The sequence below is a fragment of the Vidua chalybeata genome, chromosome 31, assembly GCF_026979565.1.
Source record: "Vidua chalybeata isolate OUT-0048 chromosome 31, bVidCha1 merged haplotype, whole genome shotgun sequence".
NCBI lineage: Eukaryota > Metazoa > Chordata > Aves > Passeriformes > Viduidae > Vidua > Vidua chalybeata.
Window position 1 is genome coordinate 24,775 of NC_071560.1, and position 21,784 is coordinate 46,558.

Consider the following 21,784-nt stretch of genomic DNA (forward strand, 5'->3'; position numbering starts at 1 on the left):
CCCGGTGCTGCCGCTGCCCACCGCAGAGAAACCCCCTGACATCCTGACCTCCTTCTTTTCCTGTCCTGGAAACCTGGGATGGAGAGGAGCAGGATCAGCTGGCAAATTCTGAGCATAAAACAGTGCTGGAAAACATCTCAGTGCTCTGTATTTTTCTCTTCCTCCTCTTTTCCATCATCCTTTTCCTTGCCATATTGATCCCTCCTGCTGCTTCTTGCCTTCCCCATATTGCTGCACACTCCCCTTCACCCGATCCCTTCCCAGCACACCAACACCATCCATCCCCTGTTGTCCAAATCCCTTCTCCACTTCCCTTATTGCCCTCCTGAGTGTCCATGTCCTTAATTACCTCTGGGGGAATGTGCAAACGACCTCAACATTCTCCCAGGGGACCCTTCAGAGACATTTTGAGCTCATCATCCCTTTGGCCAGGACCCCTCCCTGGCTTTCCCTTTTCTCCCCTCCCTGGGTGCCCTGCCATGTTCACTCCCCGAAGATCCCAGTGCACTCACGGATGAGATTTTCAGTGCTCTCTCCCTGCTGCCTCCTCACAGACCCCCCTGATGTGTCACTTGTCTGTCTCCTGGTCACTGCCGGGTCCCCAATCAATCCCCAGTGCCGCCGCCAGCCAAGGGAGCCGATCACCCAAAGTGGGTGAGGCACCTTCAGCTGCACTCCCTGCCCGCCGCCCTGGACGGTGGAAGGAATTCCGGATGAGCCCCAGGGTGTGCGGAAACATTGACATCAGCAGAGCAATGATAACATTTTCTGAAACCGATGGCTTCTCCTGTCACTTCCTTATGTACAGGTCCCTGGCCCTATCTCCGAGCAGATTGACAGCATCTGTTTGTAAAGACACTTTCCTCTTGTTCCTTTCATGGGGGTGCCCCGTTTGAGGGAGATCCCCCCTGGAGCAGGGTGTCCCCTCTTGCTGCAGGCCCAGCCCTCAGACAGAGCTCAGCCAATCAGAGCGCGCGGCGCTGATGACTCACCAGTTGCCAGGCAGACTCGCAGCTCCCAGCCTTCCCCACCTGGACCCCACCTGCGCCCCCCCCTCGGCCCCAGCGCCCCCCGCGAGGGGAATTTGGGGAGGTGGGAGTGGGGCAGCGCCAAGGCTGGGCCCCCCGCGCTGTCCTGGCGGGAGCGGCTGCAGTGGGGACCGAGTGCGGGCGGAGGTGGCCGAGAGCCCAGCGCTGCCCCAGCCCGACCTGCCCCAGCTCCATCCCTGCCCCTGCGCTGGGATGCTGTGGGTTTGGGGGGAAGAGGGAGCCGGCAGTGGGTGCTGGGCCTGGGGGCAGGAGGAGAAGGGAAGGAGAAGCAGGGTTGAGGAACAAAATGGTCAAACACTGCACGTGGCAGCAGAAGGTGAGATTGTGCAAAGAGGAGGAGTAGCAGGAGGAAGAGGAGTGTGAGGAAGAGCAGAGACACAGGAGGAGGAGGAGGAGGAGGAGCAGAAACAGGAAGCAGCACAAGGTTCCATCCCTCCCTGTATCTGCAACCTCCCCCCAGCCCCAGGAGCGCTGCTCCCCCCACATGCAGCAGGTGACTGTGGAGGGGGATCCATGATTTTCACGGGGTGAATCTTGGTGTTTCTGAGCTTTCTTGGGCTAAATGTTGGTGCTTTGGTTTTATGTGGCAGCTGAATCTTTATCTTTTGGAGGAAGTTTTTGCTGAGTTGCGATGTTTGGGGAGTTTTTGATCTGTGTCTTGAAGTTTGCAGGATTTCTGGGCTGAATCTTGGTGTTTTGGAGGTTCTTACAGAAACAAGATTCCCAATGACTTCCTGAGATGAACTTGGGCAAGGAGGAACCTCCAGTCCAAGGTGCTCTCCTCTTGTTTTTTCCCCAAACCAGGATTTGTCGTTGCCAGAGCGTGGCTGGATGGAGGAGGAGGAAAAGCCCCAGAGATCCTGCAGGAGGAGTGGCTGCAAACCCAGCCCAGGGAGCTGCGGGAAGGAAAGAGCCCCCCTGAGCCAGGAAGGCGGCCAGAGATCCAGCCAGAGCTCGGAGCTGGTGGAGAAGGCTCATGGCAGGGAGAAGCCACACAAGTGCTTGGAATGTGGGCAGGGCTTCAGCCGGAGCTCCAAGCTGATCCGGCACCAGAGGATCCACACTGGGGAACGGCCCTACGAGTGTGGGGAGTGTAGGAAGGGTTTCCGAGACAACTCCCACCTGATCCAGCACCAGAGGATCCACACTGGGGAGCGGCCCTATGAGTGTGGGGAGTGTGGGAAGAGCTTCAGAGACAGCTCCAACCTTAACCAGCACCAGAGGATCCACACTGGGGAATGGCCCTACAAGTGTGGGGAGTGTGGGACGGGTTTCAACCAGAGATCCCACCTGATCCGGCACCAGAGGATCCACACTGGGGAACGGCCCTATGAGTGTGGGGAGTGTGGGAAAAGCTTCAGAGACAGCTCCCACCTGGTCCGGCACCAGAGGATCCACACTGGGGAACGGCCCTATGAGTGTGGGGAGTGTGGGAAGGGTTTCAGAGACAGCTCCCATCTGATCGAGCACCAGAGGATCCACACTGGGGAACGGCCCTACGAGTGTGGGGAGTGTGGGAAGGGCTTCAAAGAGAGCTCTGGGCTGCTCCGGCACCAGGTGATCCACACTGGGGAACGGCCCTTCGAGTGTGGTGAATGTGGGAAGGGTTTCCGAGACAGCTCCAACCTGAACCAGCACCAGAGGATCCACACTGGGGAACGGCCCTACAAGTGTGGGGAGTGTGGGCTGGGTTTCAACCAGAGCTCCAACCTGATCCGGCACCAGAGGATCCACACTGGGGAACGGCCCTTTGAGTGCTTGGAATGTGGGAAGGGCTTCAACCAGAGCTCCAGCCTGATCGAGCACCAGAGGATCCACACTGGGGAACGGCCCTACAAGTGCTTGGAATGTGGGAAGGGTTTCAACCAGAGCTCCAATCTTATCCAGCACCAGAGGATCCACACTGGGGAACGGCCCTATAAGTGTGGGGAGTGTGGGAAGAGCTTCAGAGAGAGCTCTGCACTGCTCCGGCACCAGGTGATCCACACTGGGGAATGGCCCTACAGCTGCTTGGAATGTGGGAAGGGTTTCAGCCGGAGCTCTGAGCTGATCCGGCACCAGGTGATCCACACCGGGGAACGACCCTTTGAGTGCTTGGAATGCGGGAAGGGCTTTGGGTGCCGCTCTGCCCTGAGAGCACACCAGCGCATCCACACTGGGGAGAGGCCCTACGAGTGTCCTCAGTGTGGGAAGAGGTTTCAGACCAGCTCCGATCTCCTCGTACATGAGCGGATTCACACAGAGGAGAGGCCCTTCCGCTGCTCTGACTGTGGGAAGGGCTTCAAGCAAAACTCCCATCTCACCGTGCACCAGCGCGTCCACACCGGGGAGAGGCCCTACGAGTGTCCCCAGTGTGGGAAGAGGTTTCAGAGCAGCTCCGATCTCCTCCTACACGAGCGGATTCACACAGAGGAGAGGCCCTTCCGCTGCCCCGACTGCGGGAAGGGCTTCAAGCGAAACTCCAGCCTCACCATGCACCGGCGCATCCACACCGGGGAGAGGCCCTACCAGTGTGGGGAGTGTGGGAAGAGCTTCTCCAGGAGCTCAACCTTGACAAAACACCAACAGCGGCGCCACTAAGGGAAGCCCTGTGAGTGCCCTGAGTGAGGGAAGAGCTTCGAGTGAGGGAGGAGAGTGAGGGCAGAGCTTCGTGCGCTGCCCCAGCTCCATCCCCCATGGGAGGCTCCGGGCTGGATGATCCCCGGTGCCCCCTGTTTGGTGGAGCCCTGGTGATCCCCATTGTGTGGGGGGAAGGTGTTGGCTTCTTCTCCTTGTGCTGCTGTGATTTGGGGTAGTTCCCATGGATGGGGGAGGGGCCGTGAGTGGGGGGTCCTGGTGCACTAGGGGAGATGGCTCATGGCTCGGGGGGTGTCCAATAGTTTTGGGGGGGGTCAGTGAATTGGGTGAGGCAATGCACGGGGGCGGTCCCGGTGCTCGGTGATTGGGGGGTTGTCGGAATCCAGGACATCCCTCTGGCTGCCCTGGATGGCTTGAGCTTCTGGCAGGGGGCTCGGAGACCTTGGCATGGTGTCAAGAATACCTGTGGCTTTGGTTTTAGCCCCTGGAGAAAATGGCCAGCTTTGTGTGAGGAATTACAAGCCACAAGGGTTTGAGTAGTGTGGTAGGTGAATTAACACAGGGTGAAAAAGTAGAATTTTAGGGTTTTAAAATAAGGGGTTCAAGGGGACAAGATGGAGGGATTTGGGCTTGTCCTGACCTTCTTCTCCTCCTTCTTGCCCTCCATGTCTTGCTGTGATGGTGACACTTTTCTATTGGTTGAAGGTAGAGTCACACTGTCCCACAGAAATGATAGATGTTCGCATGTTATTGTAAACATAGTACAGGTAGTTTTTAGTGTAAAAGGTAAACACCGCCCTGAGGGCAGGGAGACTGCCACAGACCGACCTGCTGGACAGAGCTCAGCAGAGCGGACAAAGCATGTTATTGATAAGAGAAAATAAACGACCGTGAGAAGCAAAGCTGCGCATCTCGACTTCTTCTTTGGCCGCGGGGCTGGGAGAAAAGGACTTTTCACAATCTCGGGGTCATCTGGACCACCAGAAAACCTAGAAGGGGGGTCTCCACTCGTCCCAGTGGGGGGGGTCAGTGCTTGAGGTGGGGTCAGGGGCACTGAAGGTGGTGACCCTGGGGAAGGGTCAGTGCTCAGCAGCGGGGGCTGCCTGGGGACCCCCCCAGTCCCCAAATCACAGCCGGGTCTCCTGCAAGGCACTGAGGGGAGGCTCATTCACCCCCCTGCCCCCACCAGCGTCGCCACACGCCTTCCCCAAGTGTCCCCAAGTGCTCCCAAAGTGTCCTCAGAATGTCCCCAAGTCTCTGCAGAGGTGACCCCCAGCCCATGGCGGCCCAGTGGTGATGTTGCTCTGTCCACAGCAACCTCGAGATGTCCTCGGTGGCTCTTTGGCTCTGCTCGGCCACTGCGTGGCCACTGTGGCCAGGAGAGGGACAGAAGAACAGGGAGTTGATTTCCCCAAGTGTCCCCAGCAGGTGACGTTTGGCCTGGTGGGCACTGGCCTCCCACAGCTGCTCGGCCTCGGCCACCGTGACCACCAAGGCTGAACGGAAATCAGGGGACACCTGCATTGTCCCCTCCAGGCCTAACTCGATGTCCCCGAGGCGGCGCTGCAGCTCCTGGGGGATCGCGGTGGCTTCGTCACATGTGGTCACCAAGTCCCCCAGCAGCCCCAGGTACAGCTCCAGCCGCTGCTCCCTCCTGATGGCCGCATCCACCGGCTGTCCCCTCCTGGTGGCTGCATCCCTGCAGGCGTCACGGAGCTTGGTGGTCTCCTTGGCCACCCATGCCCAGCTGTCCACGAGCCTGTCCAGCACACGCCGCCAGGCGCTGGCCAGGGCTCTCACACAGGCCCAGGTGGTCCCTGGGGTGTCCCTGAGGTTGGCCAGGGTCCAGCCCAGGGAGGGGTCAGGGCGGTGGCCTAGGGAGGGGACACGGTAGTGGCTAAGGGCATCCTGGAGGTGAAAGATCAAGGTCCCCACTGAATAGCGGTGAAAAATCAAGAACCCACAATTCCAATAAAGGTTTGGAGGGACGGTATGTTTATTACAGTGCTGGGCGCAGGTAGGGATTGTTTCCCTTCAAAGGACATGCGTGCCCCTGAGGACTCCCGATCCTTTTTTATTATCCCTTACTAATTTACATATGCATAGAATTTCACAATAGGTTCATGTGAATTCATTCTGCTGATTTCACGTTACACTCACAGCTAGTTACACTTGTATCTAGTTTTTTGTCAGAAAGTACAGCAAGAACACCTGGGTCACTCTGCGCTGTCTGTTTCAAGCTCCGAGGAGTCTTTCTTATCTCTTATCTCTTTAGCTTGGAAATTTGCATTCTTTCTCCTCTGCTGGAGCAGTTTTGCTAGTGCTGCAGTTACCAGACTAAACAGCATGTTTTACTTACATTAGCAAGCTAACATTTCATCTAAATCCAAATGGATTTCGACCCTGTTAAACTTTCACTCTGTCTCATTCCCCCCTTTCCATAAGATGAGAAGTAAATTCTTTTACTTAATGCAAATCCTTACGTTAATAAGTGTCCCTTAATGCTTTACTATGTACATTTGACCTACTAGGCACATTTGCAATAGCACAAGGAGTTCCCAGGCATGCACAATCTTTACTAGGATATACAAGCCCAGTTTTCTGATCAGTGACTGGATGAATCTCAAAGTGGCAGATACTTTGTTCAGCATCAAGACACACATCTTGAGCATTAATAGTATTGCTTTCACAAATGCATCCTTGTTGTTCCCCAGTAGCACAAGATTGTAAGTTTACTGTTTGCCACTTTTCATTCACCTTTCGTGCCCACACCCTATGTTCTGGGGGATAGAGCACCATTTTTCATGATTTAATCCTAGGGTGATGATGGGGTGGATAACATAAACAGTGGCATTACTTACAGTAAGTACAAAGGCAGTGGCCACATTAGAGGCAGGATCATAGGTCACAGATGCTTTGAAATTTCTTTATATAATCTGAAAATTTGTCATAGTCCATCAGGATTGGAACTTTTTCTCAGAATCAATGGCATTATCGCAGACAATCCTTCGAATTTCAGCTGGAAAATTACTTTCGTCCCCTCCCGTATGATCAAAGCTGCTGTTCGCTGCATCCAAAACTGTGCTTGTATAAAACTGAAAGCTAAAGACACGTTATCTTGAACCATACCAGGTGCTCCTACTATGAACTTGTGATCTTGGAGCCTGGCCTTTTAGGGATAACTGTAGGGCTTGTTCTAAGTTTGCCAGTCCACCTGCTGCAGTGGCCAGCTCTCTCATAGATCCAGGGTACTGATTAGAACCTGGGACCAAGGCCATTCAGTATTTTTTTGGATAGAGGTATTCTAGGACTTCAATTACAATTATACACAAAGCAGTTCCATAAATAAAATTACAAACTAGCTCCCAGAATGCACTCATTTTGCCCAAATAAGTTTCAGTCTCAGTTCATTGTCTCTTGGTGTCAATTTCCAAGGGGCTTCTGGGGCCTGCTTCATTCGAGTGTGGTGGATCCAGTCATTCTGCTACTTAATCTTGATAGTGGTGTGGGTGGTGAGAAGCATCTGGAACGGTCCTTCCCACTGTGGTTCAAAGTCTTTTCTGTAAGAGACTTAACGTATACTTAATTCCCAGGCTGTATGTCATGTAGCTCCCTGCTTGGAGTTCCAGCCACATGTCTTTTCATTTTCTTTGACCTGTCTTCTTAAAGCCACCATCTAGGTCTCTTGCACTATTCTGGAAATAAAATAGTGATCCTTTGTCTGGGAATATTGTGACTGGAACTCTTAAAGCGGTATTATTTACTCTGGTCACCTTGACAGTTCTGGTGGGGAATGCTTCTGGCCACCCTGAAAGTGTATTTGTCAATACTCATAAATACTGACATGCCCCTTTCCATGGGGGTTTTGAAAAGCCAATTTACCACAGTTGTCCGGGTCCTTGGCCTGTCCCAGTCTGACCAAGTTTTGTCTGGGGGTATTCTTAGGGTTAGTCTGGAGGCAAGGATCACACTGTCAGTTCACCTGAGTGATAGTGGCATATAAATTCCTGACAATGATCCTTTCAATCAGATTTGTGTTCTAAAAGGCCTGTGGAAGCTACCACTTAAAAGTCAACACTTCGTTTTGATGCACACTGTCATACTGTCATGTCACAGTGCGCTGTCGTGGTGTGCTGGGCAGCGACAGCAGGGGCACGACCTTCCCCCCGAGGGCTCTGCTATTCCCAGTTATCGCTTGGTCCGGCGCAGGAACAGATAAGGACGACACAGGACTTGGGGTAACACTGGATGGATTTATTAGGTCCACGACCTGGGACCCTGTTGCATGCTGGGATTGAGTTTTAGGGGTTCTTATTTGTGTTAGCTAGTCGAGTCCTGTGTACCCCCGTGCTTCCCCCGTGTCGTTCCCCCCCGCACTGTTTCTAGCCCCATGCTGCCTGCCGTTGGATTTTACACCCCCTGCCGCTCCTGTGACCACTCCCCCGTCCGGCCCCAGGAAGCCCCGTGTCCACCGCCCCATCCCCACAATCCCACTCAGCCCGAGGCTCGGTGTTTGCCCCTGCGGTATCCCGGTTGGTCGCTGTCCTACGTTGTTGGGGAAGATGAAATAGCAAGGCCCTATAAATATGATGGCCTGGCAAAAGAATCAGAGAATACAGATATCGAGATGAAAACAAGGTTTGAAATACCAAACCTTCATTACTGAGCATCCTGAAAACAATAATACAGCCAAGCTGAAAGCAATCCCCCCTTCTGATAGATCCTAAGGTCAAATGGAATGTCCTGTCTCACCCCCCAATGTATGGTTCATCCCATACCTGTAACCCTCCCCTGAAGTATCCGATGTCTGTAACCCCATTGGCCCAAGTCCTGTCCCAGCCCACCTTGAAGCCCCCTGATAAGGTGTGGCCGAGGGACCGGACGCTCTCTCTCTTGGACCCTCCTGCTGGGACGCCCACCTGGCACTCTCTCTCTCTCTCTCTCCCTCTCTCCCCCCCCGCTCTCCCTGGGCCTGCCACGAGTTGTGGCTAGCAACTCTAAGCAGGGCCCTTCATCCTTTACAATAAACCATATGCTCTAAAGACCGGGCCTCAGAGATCCTCACCACCACCCATCCAAACCGTCCTGGAGTCCAGCAGTCCCCGCACTACGTCATCACCACGGCACCCCCACGGATTGGGGGAGGAACGTCTGCCCTCCCTATCAAATCCCCTATATCATCCTATATCATTCCGCTCCCTCCTGAGTCCCACGGCCATTTCCCCCACGTGGAGTGGGAAGCGCAGGTCGCTACCCCCTCACCGCAGCTCTCCGTGACAATAAAGCCTTCCCGCCTTCCTCGTGGGTGATTTGGACGTTCCTCCCCTCTTTGCCTCAGACCCTTGCGCAGATGACGGAACCTGGCAGACCCTGACCGGCGTGCCGGCGTCAGCGGCACGCGGGAGAGAAGCAGCGGACCCGGAAGTCAGGGCAGGGGCAGCGCCGAAGGGCGTCAGAGCTGCCCCAGACCTGGGAGAAAGAGTGCAACGCTGCAGGACCCCAAGACAAAAGTTAGGGGGTCTGCAGAGGGTTTTATAGGGGGAGTGGTATAGGGCAACCAACCCATGAGGGCATGGCAGGGGAGGAATCTAGGGCAGGACTAACATTGTATAAACCTATCAGGGAGAGCAGGGGAGGGGGATAATGCAAAGCAACAAATGGGGTATCGAATACTACAAGATAGAAGTCCTGGCTTGTAAGATAAGCATATATTCTATTTGTCAACTGTCCGAGGTGGTGCAGGTATCTTTTGTTAAGTTGGGCAGTTTTCTTATCTCTTCCAAGAACAATGTCTCCCCCCAGGGAGATATCTTCTGTTAATGGGCCATTGAATGGCTCACTGCCACTCAGCCTGTTCACTGGATTCCCAGAGGAAGACCAGGCCCATCTACTCTATCACCAGACAAGAAAACTACACCCTTCTACTGGACCATCGCTTCAGCAGCATTTCATCTGCCACTCCAGGAGCAGGAGGAGCAGCCACCATTTAACTGGACTATCACCAACACCCTGACTCCTCAGAGTGTCAGGTTTCTGACTCTACCAGTAGTTTTGTTTGTACTAATTACATTTTTTTTAATGTAGTTTTTTTCCTAGTAAAGAACTGTTATTCCCATATCTTTGCCTAAGAGCCTTTTTATTTTGAAATTGTGGTAATTTAGAGGGAGGGGGTTTACCTTTTCCATTTCACGGGAGGCCCTTGCCTTCCTTCACAGACTCCTGTCTTTTCAAACAAAGACAATAGTCAAGGAGCATTCTGGAAAAAAGGGTAGGGATAGGGAGGATTGACAGCTTGGGAGGAAGGAAGTTAGGGAATGGCTTGGGGAGATTGGTAACTCGGGAGGGGAGGAGATTAGAGAGGAGAATAGTGGGGAAACACAAACTTAAAGCAAAAACCACACCACAGCATCTCCTCCTTTTCTTTTAAAATAAAGAGAGGGGAGAGCCCTGGTGTTCAAACAAATTGGTGAAGGGTATGGGTGTATGACAATACCACATTCATATAACAGATACAGCAAATTTCACATAACGGATACTATTCTTTCACATCATATAACAATTTACTAGAACAACAGAGATGATTCAGAAACTATCAGGAAAAGGATAAACTTATCATTGCTATAAGGTATAGGATAAAAATCTTCTTCACCAAATATAAAATGCACAAAGTCCTCATAAAGCGCAGGTGGATCCGAGGTATGAAACACAGGGGAATTGGGAGCATTGGGATTTCTGGGGCTTGACGAGTGACCGAAGAGAACACAAAGTACTTCAGGGGGCCAATCGTCTTGCAAGACACGGTCACTGAAGGGTGATGTACTAATTTTATTTTTCACCTGACGGCTGCATGGAAACGGTGGGCATTAACTTGATTGGGTGGCTCTTCCTTCTATAACACATAACTCAACAAATAAATTACTTCAAAATTGTCTAGAACATAAAGGACAATTGCATAATACAAAAAACCTGGTTTGAGATGTGGGGAGTTGATTAATAAATCAATATTTAATTTCTACTTATAATACTAAATGGTAATAATATAGAAATCAAAAGGAATATCAGGTAGGGTATAGTTAGGGAAATGGATAGGGAACTTGAGCAATCACCTCTGCAAGTCCAAGAAGTAATTTTATTTTGACTGTTTCTTTTTATTTTTATTGTGTGTCCCTTCGTTTTGTATGTATAGCAAATTTTTGATTTTTGGGATGGGCAAACATTCGCCCAATGTCCCTTTATAACATGTTCTAAATTGTTCCTTCTGTTTCTTTTTTTTACTTGATTATTTATTGCAACTGCTGCAGCTTGCAAGTCTATTATCCGGAAGGGTTTTCAGAGAGGCCTTGAAGGATCAAGGCCATTCGGAAGATCCTTCCAAAAACTGAATGCCAATTGAATCCGGATTTGATTTAATTCACAGGAAAAACCATGATCGCATTGGTGACTGCCAGAAGTAGTATGGGGTACAGGTGTGGTGATTGACCTGGGCGCAGCCATCTTGGGAGGAAACAAAACGGCGACTTCCCAGTCTGGGTTTCCGGCTCCACCTTCCTCCGAACGAGTCCCCCCAGACAGGGAAGGGACCTCCCAAAGATGGGACGTCCCCTCAGAGGAGGAGTTGGAGGAAGGAGTAGGGGGTGGTCCAGCTCCGCATTTCTACAAAGGGGCCTGGCCTCCTGCACACAATTCGTGTAGTGGCGTCTGCGGAAGGGGCGGGGCTGGCGGTAAGTTTGGGGCTGGAAAAGAAGGTCAATGGCGGGAAAGTGGGCTCCAAGCGGCGTGGCCATGGCCATCTTGGAAAGGGGGTGCTGGGTATACTGCAGTTCCCTCGTACGGCCTGAACAGTGTCCGGCAGGGCACTTGGGATGGCACGGCCAACGCCATCCCCAAGGGAGGATAGGGAAGGGTTTTGGGAAGTCCGAGGGACAGAGGGTACAGGGGGCTTTACAGAAACCACAGGGGAACTTACAGGGGAGGGGCCTGCCGCAACAAGATCTCGATGGTGTGTGTGGATGTCGCGGGCCTCTTTATTATTAAATTCTCCCCTATACTTATGAACATGCCGTCGTTTGGTGGAAAATTTCTGCCCCATTCTTGCTTTTTCTACTCTCTCAGCCCTCATGGGATGCCCCAGCTTTTTGGGGGAGAGCCCAGCTTTGGATAAGAGAGACTAGAAAAGGCACTCTCCTGATAAGTGGAGGGTACCCTCAGGGAATGTTCCAACCTTTTGGGGAAGAGCCCCAGTGTTGGAGAAGTGGAGGGTACCTGTGATCTCCGCAAGCTTGGCCACCAGCTCTTGAAGACTAAAACCACCCGCCGGGGATATGCCCTGCTTCGGCTCACTTACCCTCGGAGCGCGGGTGGAGGCGTGTTTCTGGCCATTCGCCTTGAGGATCCACGGGAGTGACGGTGGAAATCCCCTCGGACCAGCTTCTTATCAGGATGCGCCGGCCCGGAATCGTTCTCCTTAGCCAGTTTGGGAGCCGGCTTCCGTGGTGTAATTGCAATTAACTGGGGACTTTTTCTTTCTCAGCTTGTCGCCGCCAGGGACCTGGGTGTTCCTGGTGCTTCAAGGCCTGTCCCCGGGACCTTGGCCACAGCCACTGTCAGCCCCTGGTGTGCTCGTCCCAGTGCAAACACCTTGCCCTGCAGAGATTCTGGGATCTTCCCTCTCACTGCTCAGGGCCCTGACTCAGCTTAGTGTGAGCCATCCGACAAGCCTTCTCTCTTCATCCTTTGGGTAAGTCCGCCCCCTCGGGGTGCCCGATGGCAAGAAGAAAGTCAGGGGTGGAGAGCACGTTGGCAAGGACGAGAGAGTCCCGGAGCCTCAAATTTTCCACTCAGCTCCTCTTAGAGTCCAAAGCAGAGCTTGCTGATCTTTGTTCTTGGTGTTCCTTTCCCCTCTTCTTCAGTGAGGCGGGCACCCCCACAGATTTGCCCATTTGTTTCAAAAGACAAAGGAGGAACCCATCCTCTGCCACCATCTGTCGCAGTGCACTGTTGTGGCGTGCTGGGCAGCGACAGCAGGGGCGCGACCTTCCCCTTGAGAGCTCTGCTATTCCCAGTTATCGCTTGGTCTGGCGCAAGAACAGATAACGACGACACGGGACTTGGGGTAAAACTGGATGGATTTGTTAGGTCCACGACCTAGGATCCCAAGACAAAAGTTAGGGGGTCTGCAGAGGTTTTTATAGGGGGAGTGGTATAGGGCAACCAACCAATGAGGGCATGGCAGGGGAGGAATCTAGGGCAGGACTAACATTCTATAAACCTATCAGGGAGAGCAGGGGAGGGGGATAATACAAAGCAACAAATGGGGTATCGAATACTACAAGATAGACAAGGAACACACTGGAAAAAGGGGTGGGGATAGGGAGGATTGACAGCTTGGGAGGGAAGAAGTTAGGGAAGGCCTTGGGGAGATTGGTAACTTGGGAGGGGAGGAGATTAGGGAGGAGAATAGTGGGCAAACACAAACTTAAAGCAAAAACCACACCACAGCACTGGTAGCCTTGGTCATTCTGGGAACGGAGCCAGACTTTATCAAAGCTTTTAAGTAGTTAGGCCCCAGTGTGTTTTCTGGTGCTCCTCCCTTACTAGTGACCACACGTATGGAAAGGGATTACCAGCTCCCTTTCAATGGTAGCCCACTCCTCTTTGTTATATGGCCCTTTTGATTATTAGTATTATTATTATATTCTGGCTTACCTTTAAGGGAAAGCTGTCCATAATTACCTCACCTTTTGCTGCTTTCTTTGCCTTTCCATCCACCAGCTCATTTCTTTTTCCCAATTCTGAGCTCACTCTCTGCTCTGCTTTAATATGCACACTTCCAGCAGCCGGATTATCTCTTGTGCGTGTTTGATGTTCTTTCCTTGTGAGGTCAGCAGTCCCCCCTCTCTCTCTAGACAGCTCCATGTGCCTGCACAACTCCAAATGCATGTCTAGAGTCTGTCTAAATGTTTATTCTCTTTCCTTTTGCCATTTCCAAGGCACGGGGCAGTGCAATAATCTCGGCCTTCTGCGCAGAGGTGCCTGTTGGTAAGGGTACAGATTCTATTACCTCTCTGCAGGTAGTGACTGCATATCCAGCAGGTTGCTTTTCACTGGCAACGTAGCTACTCCTGTCAGTGAACCAGGTCTCTGCATCGTCCAAAGGAGTGTCCTTTAAGTCTGGGTGGCTGGAGTAAGTAACTTCAGTAGTCTCCAGGCAGTTGTGGTGTACTGCTTCTCCTTGATTTCCACTGAGAAAAGAAGCTGGACTGACAATGTTAGTTACCACTCTCTCTATATCATCTTGTTCTACCACGATGGCCTGGTACTTCAGGAACCTCTGTGGTGAGAGCCGGTGGCTGCCCTTTACTTCCAGTACTGCGGGCACTGTGTGGGACACTAGTGCAGTCAATTTCTGTCCCAGGGTAAACTTGCGTGCTTCTTGTATATTCAGCACGACTGCTGCTACAGCTCTGAGGCAACCTGGCCATCCTTTGGCATTGCACCTAGTTGCTTGGAAAAGTAATCAACTGCCCTCCGGTATGAATTCAAGTCCTGAGCCACATGGGAGAATAGAAAGAATCTGGAAGTCCCAAAGCTGGAGCTGACATGAGGGCACTCTTTAGCTGGTGAATGGCCCGTGTGGCTTCCTTTGTCCACTGGAGATCTCTATCTGACAAACAGTCTGTAATTATAAACCCACAGCTGGCACCAGCCTGCCATGCCCATGCCTTTTTCTTTAATACTCTGTATCCTTGGAGTTCTAGGAAATTTGAAAGGCTTCTTCCTTCTTCCTGTGGAGTTTCGTTTCTACACAAGCCTCACAGTCTTTTCTCAGTTTTTCTCACACACACACCCCCAGGTGGCAGGTATCAGATGTGATCCTCCACACATAAGCTTTAAGGTCTCAGGTTCCGAACCGGCTTGATCAGGAACCTTCAATTTACACTTGGGGCATAGAACAGCAATACCAGCCCCTCTCACAAACTCTGTATTGCAGTCGTACTCACGCAAGGTGCCAGCCTCTCAATGCACCAAAAACTTCCAGGAATTGCCTGCAGGCTATTCCATTTATCACTTTGGCATTTCTCCTTTATTTAAACTCTCTTTCACAAAATCTCAGTCTTTTCCAGTTCTCTTCCCGTGCAATCTAATTAAAGCATTGTTTCTATTGACACTCACTTTGCTGCCCTGCAAAAGGCTGTGCCTGTTACAGCAAAAACTCTGATATGCCCACAAACACAGACCCCCCCTCCTTATCTCAAATTCACCAGAGTCAGGGTTTAAGTTGCTGTGGGGGAGGAATTCCTGGAATTCCTCTAATTTGTTTTACCACAGTTAAACATAAATCACCGTACTGTAGCTCTTCTGCATAAAATGCTACACTTGTTGGAAGCAAAATCCTAAAATCTCCAGAAACACAACCCTACAATCCCGAGAATCAAATTACCACAATGCCGGGGAAGAACCACACCAACTCACTGGGAAAGGTGGTATCTCCACAAGTGCCCACTTTTTTCAACACAACACAGCATACAACACTTCAGCACCTCTCCACATCAGCTTCCTCTGGTCCCCACACACTCTGGGCACAATCAGAAAAACAGCACACAGTAAAATTCCAGGAATCAAGTCCGAACCACTGGGGCAGAGGAACCCCCCAGGTTCGTCTAGCCATGGTTAAAATGTGCACAGTCTACACAAATCACCACCTTTAAACACAGTAAACGTCCTCACCCACGTTTCTCCACTTGTTCCACTTCTCCGCGGGGCGCTCCCTGCCCCCACAGCTTATCCCAGCCGGCGCCTCGGGCCTCACTCGGCCACTTCAGACATGGGTAGAACTTCCCCCCACACCACGGGTACACTCGCTGGCTCGCTCGTTCACTCTCTTTATACACCAGGCACTCACACGATTAAGAACACATTAACCACACAATGTCCGGACATCACAAGCACACAAACTTTGGGTCCATTCGACTCACCCCCAGAGTCGCTAGCAGTCGCTCCTCTATTCCACTCGCTTCCTCCCGTTCCCGGCCGGCCCCTTCACAGGAGTCCGGAAACGCGGTACTAGCGGGTCCCTCTCACTTCGGAGGTCCGAGCTGCCGGCCCCCGTCTCACTCACTCACCATTCATCCGCTTGTCTCCCAGTTTTTCTTACCAATCCGACGCTCCTCTGCGTTGCTCGTCTCACGCTGATCCTAGGGTCCAAAGGTAGCCAGCGACTCCCGAGGGTCCTTCGAAGCAGGTGGATGAGCTGTCCAGCTGTCCGGGGGTCCTCTTCGGGCGTGGCTATCCCGAACGAGCCCCCAACTGAAATGAACAGGGCTAATGCCTTTATTAATGTTCAGCTCTTTATTAAAAAGATCAGCTGGGCAGGGGGCTCGACACAGAGCTCGCCCCCATGGTCGTAGCTTTCCCAAGTGGCCGAAAGGAAGGAGGCGTGCAGAGCCTGTCGCTGAAGCCCAGAGCAGCAGCTGTCCCTTCTTCTTTCCTTGTGGCACACCGGTGGCCAGAGGATGAGGAGGCGTGGCGTGCAGAGCCTGTTGCTGAAGTCCAGAACAACAGCTGTCCCCGCTCCTTCCCTGGTGGCAGCACCACGGCTCTCTCTCTTTCTGTCTCCCTGCTTCTCACAGCCTAACCTAGTCTATTCTTTTTTAGGTGATGGTGATGGGTAAAAGTCAATCGGTACTTACCTAGAGTTAGTAGCTTTTTTGGTGTTGCCATGGGAACTAAGAAGGCCCTGCCTGCGTCTCTGGGGAACACTTGGAAACTGTTCATTACAAATCCCTCCTCTATTTCTTTGCCCGGGCTTAAGTCTGCATCAACTTACAGTCTTTGGTTTTTGAGGGCTAACTTCTTTTGGCATTTGTATGCTTTTACTTATGTCTGATGGTAATTCTCCTGTTCTTTAGAAACTAAGTAGGACTTAATAATATTCTGATTAAAATTTTTTTCAGTTAACTCTTTTGGCTAAAGGACACTTATTCTTATTAAACAATTACCAAGTACTTAAACCTTTACTATGGTACTTTGACTCCAAAACAGTTATTAACATCTTACTGTGTATCAGTCTCTAGCAAGTCTTCCTTAAAGTTAATTTTAAGTCCTCTGGTTTCTTAATTACTGTCCATGCACAAGAGGAGGCAGGTGACACTGTTGGGTCTGGTCTGGCATCCGGGGGTGGCACTGGTCCTTTGACTCTGGTGACGTGGGTCCAGCCTTTTCCTTGGGTTCGCACCGCAGTGTGTGTGGTGAGTAGCACCTGGAAAGGTTCTTCGAATTTGGGGGTTAATGGAGTGGTAATGTTTCAGGACTTTATCAACACCCAATCCCCGGGACTGATGTTGTGGGCATTGGTGTCAAGAGGGGAAGTTTGGGGGAGATACCCCTTCTTTCTGAGGCCTTCTAGGGATTTTCCTATGACCTCTAAATATTTCTGAGTTGCTGCTTCCCCTTCTAGATAATCTGCTGTACTGAAAGGGGTGATTAAAAAAAGGGAGTCCAAACATCATTTCCTAGGGAAAGACCCCTATGTCGGACCAAGGTCTGGTTCTGATGCGCAAGAGAGCGAGAGGTAAACACCTCGGCCAATTCATCTTTGTCTCTTCAATTAATTTGGTTATCACATTTTTAAGAGTTCTATTCATCCTTTCCACTCTTCCAGAGCTTTGAGGATGCCATGGGGTGTGCAATCTCCACTTTATCCCCAGGGCTTTTGTTACTTGATGTAAAGTTTGAGCGACAAAATATGGACCTCGGTCCGAGTCAATGTTACTGACTAGCCTGTGTCGAGGTCTGTTTTCTACGAATATTCTTGCAAGCTCCTGCGCAGTTTCCTTTTTGGTTGGGAAAGCCTCCACCCAGTGAGTGAGGTGATCTATGATCACTAGTAAATGCTTGTACTTTAATTTTCTCTTGCAGGGTCAACTTAGCTGCTGCTGTGATTATTTGCAGGCAAGTTGGCCATCCTCTGGCTACTGGCTCTAGTAGTTTTGAGAGGTAGGCTATTGGCTTTTTTGTCTTCCCCACTTAAATACATTCTTAGGGCTTCCTTGAGCAACTCATTCATGTTCTTTTCTTGCCAGTCCTCCATCTTTTCTAGTTTTTTGTCTAATATCGGGCCAGGATTTGGTGACAAGCTAGACCTTCAAGAGGACTTGACCCTCTGGGCTATCTGGGTCTATATTTGAATATAACTGGAAATTTTGTTTTTAGTCGGTTAAACCAAATTGCCAGGGTCTCATCCTTCTCCTGAGTACCATCAAAGGCCAATTTGGTGTTGCTTCCCCTAGGGATACTCTTTGATCCCTCTTTATCATGAGGGGCCTATAGTCTCTCATGTTTTGCCTTCCTTCTTTCTGTCTGGGACTCCAGTTGGGGTCCACCAATGGCATCCCCTGGTTCCCTGGGGGCCCCAAATCCACCCTCTCTTTCCTATATCTTCACCCCTGCCGCTCGGATCATCTGGACCTCTCTCGGAGAGAACAGAATGCTCAGAATAGCTCAGCTCTCCCCAGGTACAAATACTCAGCCCTAGAAATTGGTCCAACTGGCTAGATATTCCAGCGGGGTCTTCCACTAAATTTCTTAGCTCTTTCCCAAATCCCCAGACTTCGGAAGCTGCCAAACTTCCAAAACCTAACTCACAAACCTTCCACAAATCTAACTCCCCCAGCTGCTCTACCCATAGGAACCCCTCTAAGGGGAAAGAGCCCCTCCACCCTTGGTGCTTTGGATTGGGTGCCACAATAGGGCCCTTTTTCTAAGGCACCAGGCAGGGAAATAGTAGTGGAGACAGACACTGGAGACCAGGGGGCATGCCAGGGGCATGCCAGGGTCTCAACACTGGGCAATGCCAGGGGCATGCCAGGGTCTCAACACTGGGCAAGGGTGGCCTCGGCTCCCAAGTGGGAGGAGGCAAGGAAACTCCAGCTGGAGAAGGGGAAGAGGGAGTTGGGGAGATGGTTGAGGAAACTGGGGGAAGGACGATGGAACCGAGGTGGGAAAATGGGGGAAAGGAATCAGGGACTCAATAGGAGGGGCTGAAGGACCAGCTGGGGAAACTGTTGGAGAAGTAACAGGAGCAGAAGGGGGCAGGAAATCGAGGGGGTCCCATTCCTTTATTTTTCTAGTCTCCCCCTCTCTATTCTCTTTGTCTTCCTCTCTATTTCTTTGTAACTTGCATATTCTCAGTCTCATTATTTATAGAATTCTCCAGCCAGCAAGCTGCATAAGATTGTTGTTCTATATCAAGGTCCTCTCGGGTTTGGTTTTTTTTTTTTGGTGTTGGTTTAACTGATTACACATCCACTGATCTCAGGTTCCATACCATGGCTACTCTCCCTGTAATCCTAACTTCGGCCATACTTCTATACTCTAATGTATCATCTTACTCTTGTCTAGACCCTTTGTGGTCTTCTGAGAATCCCATTGGTCTAACAGTTGCCCCAAGGGGCTGTTATGGGAAATTCTCTTTGCTTTGGAAGGATTTGCTCCTTTACTATAACCTCTTCCCATTTTCTGGCCTCAAAAAGAAAAAAAATATATACCTTAAATGGTGTTTCTATCTAAAATGGAATATACTGTTCTCTTCGGTCACTCGTCAAGCCCCAGAAATCCCAATGCCCCCAATTCCGCTCTGTTTCATACCTCGGATCCACCTGCGCTTTATGAGGACTTTGTGCATTTTATATTTGGTGAAGAAGATTTTTATCCTATACCTTATAGCAATGATAAGTTTATCCTTTTCCTGATAGTTTCTGAATCATCTCTGTTGTTCTAGTAAATTGTTATATGATGTGAAAGAATAGTATCCGTTATGTGAAATTTGCTGTATCTGTTATATGAATGTGGTATTGTCATACACCCATACCCTTCACCAATTTGTTTGAACACCAGGGCTCTCCCCTCTCTTTATTTTAAAAGAAAAGGAGGAGATGCTGTGGTGTGGTTTTTGCTTTAAGTTTGTGTTTCCCCACTATTCTCCTCTCTAATCTCCTCCCCTCCCGAGTTACCAATCTCCCCAAGCCATTCCCTAACTTCCTTCCTCCCAAGCTGTCAATCCTCCCTATCCCTACCCTTTTTTCCAGAGTGCTCCTTGACTATTGTCTTTGTTTGAAAAGACAGGAGTCTGTGAAGGAAGGCAAGGGCCTCCCGTGAAATGGAAAAGGTAAACCCCCTCCCTCTAAATTACCACAATTTCAAAATAAAAAGGCTCTTAGGCAAAGATATGGGAATAACAGTTCTTTACTAGGAAAAAAACTACATTAAAAAAAATGTAATTAGTACAAACAAAACTACTGGTAGAGTCAGAAACCTGACACTCTGAGGAGTCAGGGTGTTGGTGATAGTCCAGTTAAATGGTGGCTGCTCCTCCTGCTCCTGGAGTGGCAGATGAAATGCTGCTGAAGCGATGGTCCAGTAGAAGGGTGTAGTTTTCTTGTCTGGTGATAGAGTAGATGGGCCTGGTCTTCCTCTGGGAATCCAGTGAACAGGCTGAGTGGCAGTGAGCCATTCAATGGCCCATTAACAGAAGATATCTCCCTGGGGGGAGACATTGTTCTTGGAAGAGATAAGAAAACTGCCCAACTTAACAAAAGATACCTGCACCACCTCGGACAGTTGACAAATAGAATATATGCTTATCTTACAAGCCAGGACTTCTATCTTGTAGTATTCGATACCCCATTTGTTGCTTTGCATTATCCCCCTCCCCTGCTCTCCCTGATAGGTTTATACAATGTTAGTCCTGCCCTAGATTCCTCCCCTGCCATGCCCTCATGGGTTGGTTGCCCTATACCACTCCCCCTATAAAACCCTCTGCAGACCCCCTAACTTTTGTCTTGGGGTCCTGCAGCGTTGCACTCTTTCTCCCAGGTCTGGGGCAGCTCTGACGCCCTTCGGCGCTGCCCCTGCCCTGACTTCCGGGTCCGCTGCTTCTCTCCCGCGTGCCGCTGACGCCGGCACGCCGGTCAGGGTCTGCCAGGTTCCGTCATCTGCGCAAGGGTCTGAGGCAAAGAGGGGAGGAACGTCCAAATCACCCACGAGGAAGGCGGGAAGGCTTTATTGTCACGGAGAGCTGCGGTGAGGGGGTAGCGACCTGCGCTTCCCACTCCACGTGGGGGAAATGGCCGTGGGACTCAGGAGGGAGCGGAATGATATAGGATGATATAGGGGATTTGATAGGGAGGGCAGACGTTCCTCCCCCAATCCGTGGGGGTGCCGTGGTGATGACGTAGTGCGGGGACTGCTGGACTCCAGGACGGTTTGGATGGGTGGTGGTGAGGATCTCTGAGGCCCGGTCTTTAGAGCATATGGTTTATTGTAAAGGATGAAGGGCCCTGCTTAGAGTTGCTAGCCACAACTCGTGGCAGGCCCAGGGAGAGCGGGGGGGGAGAGAGGGAGAGAGAGAGAGAGAGAGTGCCAGGTGGGCGTCCCAGCAGGAGGGTCCAAGAGAGAGAGCGTCCGGTCCCTCGGCCACACCTTATCAGGGGGCTTCAAGGTGGGCTGGGACAGGACTTGGGCCAATGGGGTTACAGACATCGGATACTTCAGGGGAGGGTTACAGGTATGGGATGAACCATACATTGGGGGGTGAGACAGGACATTCCATTTGACCTTAGGATCTATCAGAAGGGGGGATTGCTTTCAGCTTGGCTGTATTATTGTTTTCAGGATGCTCAGTAATGAAGGTTTGGTATTTCAAACCTTGTTTTCATCTCGATATCTGTATTCTCTGATTCTTTTGCCAGGCCATCATATTTATAGGGCCTTGCTATTTCATCTTCCCCAACAACGTAGGACAGCGACCAACCGGGATACCGCAGGGGCAAACACCGAGCCTCGGGCTGAGTGGGATTGTGGGGATGGGGCGGTGGACACGGGGCTTCCTGGGGCCGGACGGGGGAGTGGTCACAGGAGCGGCAGGGGGTGTAAAATCCAACGGCAGGCAGCATGGGGCTAGAAACAGTGCGGGGGGGAACGACACGGGGGAAGCACGGGGGTACACAGGACTCGACTAGCTAACACAAATAAGAACCCCTAAAACTCAATCCCAGCATGCAACAGGGTCCCAGGTCGTGGACCTAATAAATCCATCCAGTGTTACCCCAAGTCCTGTGTCGTCCTTATCTGTTCCTGCGCCGGACCAAGCGATAACTGGG

The 21,784-nt window shown here is 51.2% G+C and overlaps 1 protein-coding gene across 1 annotated transcript in view; it reads left to right on the forward strand.

Moving 5' to 3' along the window:
* The window catches only part of LOC128801727 (zinc finger protein 239-like), a 49,891-nt gene that overhangs the window by 3,671 nt on the left and 24,436 nt on the right, over positions 1-21,784 (forward strand). Inside the window, exon 2 of the mRNA XM_053967806.1 lies at positions 1,854-3,697. Within this exon, the coding sequence (XP_053823781.1) occupies positions 1,881-3,629 (1,749 nt within the window). The 5' untranslated portion in view covers positions 1,854-1,880 and the 3' untranslated portion in view covers positions 3,630-3,697. Of the gene's footprint in view, positions 1-1,853 lie in introns of the transcript that reaches the window.